The sequence below is a fragment of the Musca domestica genome, unplaced genomic scaffold, assembly GCF_030504385.1.
Source record: "Musca domestica strain aabys unplaced genomic scaffold, Musca_domestica.polishedcontigs.V.1.1 66, whole genome shotgun sequence".
Taxonomy (NCBI): Eukaryota; Metazoa; Arthropoda; class Insecta; order Diptera; family Muscidae; genus Musca; species Musca domestica.
Window position 1 is genome coordinate 2,735,630 of NW_026712376.1, and position 13,174 is coordinate 2,748,803.

Genomic DNA, 13,174 nt, shown 5'->3' on the forward strand with positions numbered 1-13,174 from the left:
TAATAATAATAAATTAATTCATTAAAATATAATATTTTTGTTTAGTTAAACTGATTCGACGTCTTTATTGTACTTTTCTTAAGAATATGGATTGTTGAGGACCTTCACAGACAAAAATTTAATTTTTATTAGAATAAATCATCTTTTTTTTAGCGAAAGCTGGCAATATATTTGAAGTAAACAAAATACATTTAGTTATAATAGTTTCATTTATTTGGGCTTAAAAATAAAAAGTGCCGACTACTGGTACATGCCGAACTTAGGCACACTTACCCTACGCTTTCAGAAAATATAATTACAAAATAAAAAAACAAACTTTAATACATTTCCTTGGCCAACCTTATTTAAGATTTCAATATTAATTAAACTTGAATTGATAAATATTTTTTTTCTATTTTTTTTTTTTGCTTTCAGATAAAAAATAACAAGTTAAATATTAATAATAAGAAAACAACATCCAAATATCAAACACATACAAGAAAATAATAACAAAGCAACAGAAACAAACTTAATATCCGAAAAGATAAGCAACCATCATTTCTAATGAAGCACTTCCATCAAAGGTGCTAAGGCAAAACAAAGAGAAAAAAAACGAAACGAAAGAAAATACAACAAAATACATTTAAGAAGTATAGAATTACTAGTAAATATTAAATTAATACTAACAAGCAACGGAACTGAAAGTTGGCAGAAGCTGAAACATCAAGAAAACATCAACGTCAAAATGGAAAAACTTTACAGAAACTTATAATAAAGTGTAGGCTGTTGAACGTGGAGAATACGAAAGTTTTCCTCATAGCAAGGCAGCAGCAGGACAACAAAGGATTTGTCGTAAAGAGCACAAGGGCGAAAGGGAAATAACAACAAAATAAATGGAATAAAATAACAATAATAAACTGTTTTGCTTTTTGGGGGTCGCCAACACCAGGGGAAAGCTTCCTCACATAAATACAAACAAACTAACAAACGTCAGAGTAAATGTAACCTGAAAAGCAAGCGGTTGAGTTTCGCTGTGAAACGTTGAGGAAAAAAAAAACTTGGCTTACACATGTGATTTAACAACATTGCAGCGATACGGTGATTTTTTCCCTTCATGGACATAAATACGCTTTGTCTGCTCGCAAAGCCAAGGAGCCAGTAAGTTGTTTTCCAAATACAAAAATAATAAGAAAAGTTATCAAGTTTTTTGCTGATCCGCCATAAAGCCCCCCGAAAATATTTCCAGGCTCCCAATCATACAACAGCAGAAGAAGAAACAGAGGCCATATTCGCAAACGAAGGTTTACCTTTCTGCCTTTTCAAACTAAAAACGAATGTAAAACAAAAGCCCAAAAGCCATACATGTGTGGCAATAAGTCGCAATTTATATATACCTGGCTATGTGTGTGCTCGTGTGTGTGTGTGAATATGTGAGTTTTGTTTAAGCCATAAAGTGAGAATATCGTTAAGGGCTTAATCCTACTGCCAAATATACACGGCTGAGAGAAAAAAGTAATCACAAAGTGTTTCGTTTACTTGACGACACAATATACAAATAAGGAATTTATTTAATAACGTTTATTTATCAAAATACAAAAAAAAAAAAAAAAAAGAAGAAGAAAATAGTACCCTACTACCACTAACTAAGTTTTGCAAATTGTACAGTAAAAGGTAGACCCTAAATGCCAAGAATTGCAGTGGAAACATCAAACAATGTAAAGTTAAAATTCCACGGAAAAACCAAGCAACTTTCTGAGCCAACTTTTACAGTGGGTATTTTCCATTTGCGAAAACAAATAAATCCATGAAACAGAACAAAAAGAAACGAAACACAATCCTTCGCAGACATAAAGTATAGCAGCAAGAAATAAAGTTCGAAGAATTGCTCACGGTGGCATTGAAAGTGTTGTTATTGCCTAATACAAAACTCTATATACATATGTGGATATTATAATACCTTACATAAATTTTGTTGTATGTGTGAAATTTAAAAGAAGAAGAACAAGACAAAAAAAAACAAATTATAATAAAAAAATCTTAACACGCAAACCCAAGGTGATAAAACCCCACGTGAACCATTAAAATTGAAACGATTTTTAAAAAAAAGGAATTTAAATTTTTTTTCAAAAAAAAAACTGAAATCAAAGCATATTCAAAACCCCGTTAGGAAAAATATAAAATTTTTATAAAATACAACTAACTAAGACAACGACAATAGCCCACCTAACGACGCAGAGGAGAGCAGAACGAATACAGTTCCATCAAACATGTCTGTTCTCAATCACTACAGCTGTAGAAATGCAGGCGTTTTACAAGTTATACTTCTAGTTTGGTCATTACTCATCGAATGTACCAATGCAAGAATAGGTAAGTCAATTTTGAAAACTTTTATAATTTGAATTAAATACTTCCTTATATAAAACTATGAACTTTTTTGGATAGGAGATATGTTATGGTTTCTAGATATACGGTGCTAAATACACATGCCTTGGTTTTCTAAATATTCAGGTTTTCTGAACTGGGTTATTTGTTGTCTATTTCAGAAAGTACCCAGCCAGCGTTTTTTATACCCCACACCACACTGTTGTACAGGGTATTGCGTCTCTGTGCATTTCTTTGTAATATGTAAAAAAAAAACGAGATAGGCCCATAGATCTTGTCGATCATCTTCGTAGAATCATATTCTAAATGGATTTATGCATTACCGTAGGTCTGTCTATCTGTCAATGTAATTTTGAGCAATAAAATACAAGTCTCATTTATATCTCGATTGTGATATAATCTTGTGCACGACGAACACTATTGAAATTGTAAGGTAAAAAATATTACAAAATGTATACTTTAATATTACAAGTCAAATTGAAAAAACCGCATGCGATAACAAATAAAAAAAAAAAAACAAAACAAAAATATGTCACAAAATACTACAAAAATATATTAACATTGTATTTGGCATCTTTTTATGCGATTTTTTTAGATTTTATTCTTCTATGCCAAGAGGGCATTCTGAATTGACAAAATTTGTCAAAATCGGTCCAGCCATTCTTGAGATATAAACATTCTAGCTAACATCGCCTTCCTTCGCTTCGCATATATATCCGATGTATCTACTATCGACCTCTACAAAACGGTCAGAATTGACCTGTTCGTCTATTTGTGATTTTGCTAGGATTACAAATATTCGCGGTTTAATGGGAAATTTGACTTTTATTTAAATGTTATGGTCTCTTTCACCCACCAAATATTACTCGATGACCATCAAAATTGGAAGGCTTCTGCTCAGCCCTAAGCTCTAGCCACATGCTAACTTCCGCGTCGATTGGTCTATCAACAGCAGAAATGGTTCGAAAGGTGAAGAAGTGACTTGATCGATGTCACAGTGGCCGAAAAATGGCTAGTGAGCTGAACATATCGCAATATTCCATTCGGCAAATATTGAAAAATGAGCTCGGGGTAAAGCCATTGAAATTCCAAAAAGTTTAAGAACTTACACCACGACAGAAAGAAAATAGACTCAAAAGAGCTAAAGAGTTGCTTCGCTCGGCCAAAAGTGGTGAACTTCCGAATTTGGATTTCTCCGATGAGAAAACATTCGTTGTATTCTGAAGGGTGTATTAAAGCATTGGGCACGCAAACATTTTTGCCGCAGACCTTGGACATTCCAACAGGAACCATCGCACCATCGCACTCAGCACGCGCCACCCCAGAATGGGCACAAAATGAGGGTCCTCGCTTCATTTCCAGCCACAATGGCCACCTAAATCTCTGGATACTAATCCGTTGGACTATTGTGTCTGAAGTATTTTGGAAAGCAAGGTTGGCCCTAAAGAATACCAAAGTGTCGATCACCTCAAACAAGCGCTTCGCCGGGAATGGGCTAAAATACTGCAGAGCAACATTCGGGCAGCGTGTGACGGTTTCATTGGCCGTTTGAAGGCCATAATTTGTGTCAAAGGTGACCAATTGGAACAAATCTAAACTTATTCTAAAATTTGATGCTTTTTCCGACATTTTTTGCTTTCATTCAATAAAATTAACAAAAAAAAATTATTGCGTTTGACTTTGTTGCAATTTGCACTACACATATTTGCACAATATGCACTCCAGGACAATGATCTTTGGTACCTGATAACTTTTGGAGCTCAAAAATACATCTGTCAAATTTTATCGACATCGGATCAGATTTGGATATAGCTCCCATATATATCCTTAAGCCGATTTCTTGTTTATTGTGCAAATAATGGCTAATATCAGCCCAAGTGGAGTGAAATTCGGGTCGTGCGTTTCCATTTTGTGGAACTAGGCTCGATTTCTATTTTTTTAATATAATCCTTTTCGGAGTGATATCATGTACTATATAGCAATGTTATTTGGTATAAAAGATTAAAATGTCTCTAATGTCTCGGTCAATTTTAGTGAAAATAGATTCAGAATTGGATATGCTTCAACTACAGTAGTTCCGTCTGAAGCCAAATTATAACTGCTCCAAAGCCAAATGTTGGTAGGTGGTATGATCTACTTCAAACCGATTCTTGTTTGTTTTTGGCATCATTAATCTGCCCCGCTGACTGTTTTTTTTTTTTTTTTTTTTTTTTTTTTTTTTTTTTGTTGGAAAATGTTTGTTTCTTATATATGAGAATTGTTCGAATGGGTGAACATAATATTGACTTCAAATTGGAATTTATTCCATTATTCATATCCGTTTTAATCGATAATTGAAAAACGAGCAGTTTTAATTTATTTCAGTAATAGATACTGGGTTCTCTATATCTTGAAATTTACTTCATTCTTGACAAACGAGTTTCAAATCTACTCATATCATATGGGTATCATATGGTGAGCCCGGCCGACTTAAGCCTTAGCTTACTTTTTTTCAATACATAAATTAGATATACCCCTTTCGAATAATCCTCTTAGATCTGGAACAATATTTTCCATCACCGATATTGGCTCCAAGGGAAAAATCAAATTTTTGTACCCTCCACCATAGTATGGAGAGTATATTAGGTTTGTCATTCCGCTTGACCTCACGAGGTATTTAAATATTTTTTTTTCATCAGCTTAAATTCTATGTCGATTTAGCGAAGGCCGTCCGTCTATGCATATTAATGTAGCTTCCGAACAAAGTAAAACAGTTTAATAAAATTTTACTCAGGTGTGTGTTAGGTCTATAGATTAAGGTCTGTAGGTGTTTTAGTCACATTTTTTACACGAATTCGTCCCATTATGTCAGAAACATATTTGCATAGAACTGTCAATATAGTTCTAAGTTTTTGTATAGTCTACATATGACTGCACCTCCCTATATTTCAGCGACATTATTTACCGGAATTGTTTCAATTTTCGTATTTGAAGTTCGTAATGGGTGGTACCATCTGTGACGAAAAAATGCCTATGTAGCCTTATACAACGGTACCTCCTTATATTCGATATTTTGATTGTTTTAGCGACATTATTATCTGGAATTGTTTAAAGTTTTGTATTTTATTATTCGAAAGGCCTATGTCAAAAATTGCATATGCAGGTCCATGTCTTCGTATAGGCGACAATATAATGGTAATTTCCTACATTCGGAATTTTTTGTTTGAATTTAGAAGTATTTTTCAACGGTTTTTCTTTTTTAATTTTATAAATTTCTGCGAAAAGATGGAGAGTATTCAAAGTTAGACCTCGACGAACCTGCTGTTTTTTTGCATTTGATTTTTTGAGTGGAGAAATATTTGCATAATGAATATTTAAATTGTATATACGTTTTGTAGCTTATTTCATCCATAAAATGATGTCAAATTGTTTATCTTACTCTTAACAGTAGCCTCGAGATCCTGTGAATTTTTTTTGGAATTCACCCTATAATTACAAAGAATCGGTGACGCCAAAATTGGGGTTTCGGATATGAAAATCAAATTCGGAAGCAACATATGTCCATGTTTTCTTCTAATCAATTGTGACTTAATACCCAGGGGGATTATACAAATAAGATTATACAAATACATGGGCCAATTTATAAATGGCTACTTTTCTAAAATTTATTTTTAACCAGTTATCGTATGTAAACAGGGAACGCCTTTAGGGGTCCCCACAAAATATGTATTATTCTGATTTTTTGTTCTTGAAAAATATTGCCGTCGCAGCTAACAGAAAATCAAACCAGAAGTCTTTTATCTACAGACGGCATTTTATGAGGATTTTTAAGAATATAACACTTTGATAGGTCTTCTTTAACACATTTTAAGATTTAGATTTCTAAGCTATTACTGTTTATTTAAGGAAAAGACAAGCCAGACAGGATATATTCAATTATTTATTCAAACGGGTTTGTCGATTATATTAACTACTTGACCTCTTCTCCAATTTCCTCAAATTCTGACTTTTTCTCTGTATAATTGTCCTGTAACTTCGTATATTCCAATTAGCTATTGAGACTATGACTTTCTGCCTGAACACTAATAGTTTGAAATATTGATCCTTTCGTAATTACCTTAATTTGTATTGAAATTAACATGAGTTTTTCTTTTTTTGTGGTGATTGAGTTTCATTACCACTTTAATCCGATTTAATTATAATATCTTGCCTTTTTCAATTAGAAACGTTTGTCTATGCGGTGCGCTGCGTATATGTGTGTGTGTGTCTGTTTTTTGTGGCACATAATCTGACCCGAAATTACCATTCTACCAATTAACATGTGACCACAGAAATTCACTGGACAGGATGTACAGCACAACGATACGATATACAACAAGAACAACAACGTTGCTGTATTATAGCATTATAAATTATGACACATGTGCTAATTTCATGTGACATCCATTAGAGAGATTCTGCAAACGACAAATGTTGCCCCATATAAATAATCAAACTTGGCATCAGATAAGTGCCGCAAAAGCTGTGCCACAGCACAACACACACTCACATACATGCACAAGAACAAAAATGAAGTCCTTCTTGTCATTTTCATATCCTTAAAACTTAGTTCGGACCACGATAAGTAAACAAGAATGAAGCCAAAAATTGTGGAGAAGAAGGAAAACATAAAAAAGAACTCTAGTGGAACTCCAAGAAAGATACACACAAAAGGGCAAACTAGTTAATTTTGGATTTAAGAAAAAAGTTGGGTTTTTTTTTTGCACATGGCCAAAATCTTCGCTTGTGACCCAGTCTTCATGATTTTGTTAGGACAGCAGATTTTTGGCAGCACACAAAGTTTGTGGATGGACGGATGGATGATCAGCTAGGTACGTCTTAGCGGCGCATATGCCTTCATAAGTTTAATGCAACTTATTTTGTTGTTGGGAAGGAAAGTAAGAATGTTTTTCCAATTATTAAGGCTTTATTTAATTTTGTGTAATTCGTTCAGCGAAACATATGCTTTTTAGAAGTATATTTTACTTGAAAGTGCCTGCTACTTTGTCAGTGACAAGTCCGCCTTAAAATTTGAAATTCGTTTCAACAGTTCGTGTTGGGCCTTCTTAGTGCCAAAAAAGTGCAATTTGTTCAGTATGACAATTTTTTTTATCATAACTTCATATTTCGTACTAAATTTTCCGACTTTCTAGGTTTTATACATTTTTCAAGTTTTTCCCTTTTAAAAAGAAACAAGAAAATAAGCAATAAGTTCGGCCGGGCCGATCTTTGATTACACTCCACCATTTGGAACGGTTTTGGCAATTTTCAAAAATAAAATCCGTTAAAAATTCTTTCTTCAAATACCAAATTTTAAAGAATTCATCAAAGTACTGAATATCGGGAGATACCATTGTATCGGGGCTATATCAAAACGTGGACCTACATTACCCATTTGCAATGCCAAAAGTCCTGCAGACATAATACACATTTGAGCAAAATTTTACCAACCTACTTCATTTCGTTCGGAATGTGGAGTGATTTCCACAGACGGACGGACACCGCTGAATCGACGTAGAATTTTATGCTGATCAAGAATATATTTTGTGGGGTTTAAGTTTACCGGCGAGAATATTAGTAAAATCGTTGCACAATGGACCCACATTTAATTTTTCTGTCCAAAACTGTCCAACGTCTCCATATGAAAACCCTGTGAAACCAACAGTAGAAATTTTAGGATTTCAGCACTATAATTTCCCCCATTACCAAATTTAGTACCATTTAGTGCAATTGTAGTATACGATACCCTTTGATGCATATATCCTGCACTCCATCATTTTCAATTTCTGAATTGTAGCACATTCCATTTGTCCAATACAAAGTATTAAATTTTTAATACATTTTAGTACTTTTCGTGTCCTTTTAGTAGGAATTTCCAAAACTCCAGTCTTATCACCCGCCTCTGCAGCAAGGCTACTCCTCGTGCAAATTTTCAATATTCCAGCTTGAGCCGTTTCGATGCCACCAGCCCATAAACTGTCCAATATGAGCTGATATTGCATATATCGTGGACAATAACCATAAAATCGGATGAAGATGCATATCGAAGGTAATTAAAAATCTGAACCGATCTCGATGGTAGAACTATTTTCGAAGATAATTAACACTGAACCGATCTCGATAAAATTTGGCAGAATTATTATCGAACTATATATATGTTACGCATGTGAGGGAATTTAGCATCAAATTAGACGAATCGGATGGGAGCTATAGCTGTATCTGAAGCGATTTTCACCAAATTTGAATTACAAACTTCTAGGCTGAATTCTGTCGGAAGTGCCAAAATGCAGATAATTTGAACTGGCCATTTGGTGCACAATTAACTCGAATTCGGACGAAGATATATGTGGGAGCTATATCTAAATTAGAACCAATACTCACCAATTTCAGTAGAGTTCATCTGTGGGCTAAACAAAAAAATCATCCATTTTCAAAAAAAAAAAAAAAAAAAAAAAAAAAAAAAAAAAAAAAAAAAAAAAAAAAACATGGACAGACGGACTGGCATGTATAAATCTACTCAGAAAGTGATTCTATGAAGATCCTCACAGGTATGGGTCTATCTCGTTTCCTTCTGCAAGTTACTAACAAATGCACAAAGTCATCATAACCATACCACTATGTGGTGTAGGGTATAAAATAACAATTTTGTGGGTAAATGTGACTAGTATTATCAAAATTGTGAACATCGGGAAGTACCTTGTATGGGGGAGGAACCACATTTTGTAACCATACTTGGGTGGCGCGTGCTGAGTCCTGTTGGAATGTCCAAGGTCTGCGGCCAAAATGTTTGCGTGCCCAAGGCTTTAATACACCCTCCAGAATATTTTCGCTATAATATTCGGCATTTATTCTGATGCCACGGTTGATTAATACGAGCGGAGAGCGACCATCGGTAAACACGATCATTTTGTTTGTGTACAAACTGCTGGACAACGAATGTTTTCTCATCGGAGACACCCAAATTCGGCAGTTCACGACCTTCAGCCAAGCGAAGCAACTCTTTAGCTCTTTTGAGTGTATTTTCTTTCTTTTGCAGTGTAAGTTCATGCACTTTTTGGAATTTCAATGGCTTTGCCCCGAGCAAATTTTTTAATATTTGCCGTATGGGATATTGCGATATGTTCAGCTCACGAGCCATTTTTCGGCCACTGCGATGCGGGTTTCGATCAAGTCGCTTCTTTACTTATCGAACCATTTCTGCTGATGTTGCTTTTTTCTTCCGTTCACTTCCTTGGCGTCGGGCTACGCTACCAGTACCACGGTAAAGAGTGATGGTACGAGACACAAAAGATTTATTCAAATTTAAATGCTGGAGTTCTTTAACGATAGCCATTTGTGGTTAGGTTGAAAAGAGCGGTGAAGCAATTCGCCAGATGCCCTGTTGGACATACATTTAAGCCAGTATAGGCCTGTTATCCGCTCTAGACTAAGGGTTTTTGAAGAAGGCGGGCAGTTTACAGTCTGTTATATTTGAAATGCAGTTGCCTTTATGAAATTTCTTAACTGTATTATATCATTTATCATGGTCTGATTAAGGTCTGGTATGGAGTCGTTCCCTAAGAAACTGGATCTGATATTTGCAACCGCTGGGCATTGGCAGAGAAAATGTTCCAATGTTTCGTCATCTTCCCCACATGCCCAGCATATACTGTTTTCTGCACATCCTATCTTGTACAGATGAGCTTGTAGGCTCAGGTGCCCCGAAAGGAAGCCTGTTACCTGACTGATCTCTTTTTACCTAGTAATATAAGGTTCTTCGTTTTTATCTCATCGGGTTCGCCCCAAAAGATTTTTGTGGTTTTCCCTACACCCTCATTGTTCCATAGGGATATGTAGGCGTTTTTTGCCCACAATATCAGTCATAAAAATAAAATCACATAATATCCAAAATGAATTAAATCTTATAGAATTATTTAATTTTTTACAACATACTTGTAGAATGTATACCATTTTTTTTTTGGGATTCAATATTAATTAGAAAAAATTGGCAAAGGACCATGACCTCTCACTTAGTTTCGTTTATTATAATTTCATGATTGATTTAACTTCACAGCTGACTACTACTGCAATATTGACTCAATTCGCTGTACGTACAACCTTTCAATCTGCAACATTCATCGACAATGCCCTGTCGGCGTCTACGAATTTTCGCCAGAAAATTTTCTTCTTGACTCCGAAATACATCGCTTAAAGTTGCCATGGGATTTAGAACTTCCATGATATCCGGTGAAACTAATAATGCATCCAGAAGATGGAATAAAAAACAAACACCCGCAACACATATACATTTGTACAGAGCAAATAGGAAATAGTAACTCTTACCGTTTGATTTCTTCAGTCTTGTATTGAATCCCGTCTGGCCACATACATCCAATAGGGCCATATCCAATTTTGCACCACATAAGCGGGTATTGCCAAATGCATTTTTAGCGTAAGCCAATATTAGTATAACAATTACTCCCAAAATTTTCATAGTCATTTATGATTATGATCGATATTGTAAGAATACTGATATTGTGATAAGGTTTCAATGTTTTATTTATAAGAAAATTTCCAGATATCTACCACGGTGTCTGCCATCATAACATATTTTATGTGGGCGCAGATGCGACATTGAATAAGGGGTTCGTTGCACAGTTTAACTTAAAATTAAGCAAACCTAATTGGGATGCGTTGCAATGTAGAATTTAATAGAGATTTACAATTATGAATAATGGCTACCCCAAAGAATGCATAAAATTCGTCTACAATATTCTGGCAAAATAAATAATATTTTAAATCAGAATATCGGGTTGTCAATGACTGAAACCCACGTGAACCAAATTGCATTGTTGTTGTTATTTGTATTTACCTGCCCCTGTGATAATCAGACTCCATTTATCTACAACCTCTTATTGTAGCTCCTCATTTATCAGTTCAACATCTGACCGTACCCCTTACGTACGATGTAAATAAACATGCATTTCTTGGAAATAATTCTTGTTTGTTTCAATCCATGACACCATAACAACATTAGCAATTTTCTTCGGGCATTGACAGGTAAACAAATAAAAACAAACAGAGACACCCATGCTCTTTGCTAAAATTAACTACGTATGTATATTCGTTCCTTTAAGGGTTTCGGGGGTTAACGTGTGAAATATTACAGCTGGGATGTTTCAGATACTTGATACTAATGAGAATGGGAGCTATGATAAGGAGTTTCTTCTGAAATTATGACATCAAATACCACACAAAGCCAAGGGAGTAATCAATCTGGTTGCAACTTCGCACATCGTAGGTCAGGTGGATAAACTCTTACCTAATCCACAAAGTGCCAGTATTTAGAATAATTCACTCATTTTCTTCTAAAATCGCACATAATATTTAAGATTTCTACTAAGAACATATGTTGTGTAATGATCGATATCATAATTTTAGCAATATCTGTAATGCGACTCTTCTTAAAATTCTTTCCTGACAATGCACCCTAAATGCCAAAGGGCCATAATGAGTCTCCAATTTGGTCCATATTTTAATTTTTTTGGTCATTGAAATGCTTTGCGAATAAGTATTCTACGCTCAAAAAAAAATCAAGTTAAAGGCAATTTGATTTGTAAAATATAATCAAGACCGCTGTAAGGGCTGTATCAAATGAAGAATTTTATGTAAATAGCATTTCTATATTATAAGAAGTCAAAATGACATAATGAAAGGGGAACATTCCTGATAGGTAAACAAGTAAAAAAGCAATAAGTTCGGCCGGGCCGAACTTTAAATGACCGCTAGGAACGAATTTGGAAATTTAAAAAAAAAATTAAAATAAAAAATAAATAAAATCTTGTAAAATTCTAAAAGTTCCGAATTTAGGAAGTTGTAGGGTCATTACGAAGACGTGTACTAGCAGTGGCAATTTTTTTCATAGGCCATTACAATATTCAAATACGAAACTTGAAAAACGTTCCGGTAATAATGCAGCGAAAATCGTCAAAATACCGACTAATCGTGTAGGGATATACCGATATAAGACCTGGACCTGCATATACATTTTTCTGTCATAGACTGTAGTACCCATTACAAACTTTAAAAACCAAAACAAGAAAAAATTCCGGTGAATAATGTAGCCAGGATCATTAAAATACCGAATATAGGAAAGTACCCTTATTAGGAGTCTATATGAAGACCTGGACCTGTATAGGCAATTTTCTGGCACATGCTGTACTACCCGTTACGTACTTCAAATGCCAAATTTGAAACAATACCGGTGAATATTGTCGATGAAATCATCAAAATACCGAATATAGGGATGTACCGATATATGGGGGCTATAGATACCCCAGGATCTGCAAATACAAGTTTCTGATAGACTGTAGTACCTAGTGGGAACTTCAAATACGAAATTTGAAATAATTTGCGTGAATAATGTCGCTGAAATCATCAAAATACCGAATATAGGAAGGTACCGATATATGGGACTATATAAACAATTTTCTGTCACAGAAAATTTAGCGCAATTTAAAAGAATTCCGTTGAATCCTGTTGGGTCTAAAATTTATATTTCGAGGTGTTAGAAACGGAATGACAAACTTCATATACCCCCATACAATGGTGGAGGGTAAAAAAATTTGGGATGTGTGAAATTTGAAGATATTCTGATTCTAATTTCGTATTTTATAAGAGTAATAATTATCCAAAATGTTGACCCTTTGTATGGGAGGTACATGATAGAGTGGTTCGATATTGCCCATTATCGCACTGATTCAACTAATAGGATTTGAAAATTGAACAAAATTGAATAGCCCGTTCATGCTCTATA

At 34.6% G+C, this 13,174-nt stretch overlaps 1 protein-coding gene and 1 non-coding gene across 2 annotated transcripts in view; one reads left to right on the forward strand and one right to left on the reverse strand.

The window, feature by feature from the left end:
- The first annotated feature begins 906 nt into the window (after positions 1-906).
- LOC101898725 (uncharacterized) overlaps positions 907-13,174 on the forward strand; it is a 296,976-nt gene continuing 284,708 nt past the window's right edge. Inside the window, exon 1 of the mRNA XM_059129706.1 lies at positions 907-2,346. Within this exon, the coding sequence (XP_058985689.1) occupies positions 2,247-2,346 (100 nt within the window). The 5' untranslated portion in view covers positions 907-2,246. The remainder of the gene's footprint in view (positions 2,347-13,174) is intronic.
- LOC109612104 (uncharacterized) lies at positions 10,274-11,397 on the reverse strand. The gene is made up of 2 exons (XR_009343893.1): positions 10,702-11,397; positions 10,274-10,611 (listed from the first exon to the last, which is right to left on the reverse strand). It is a non-coding gene; the product is annotated as an uncharacterized LOC109612104 (transcript).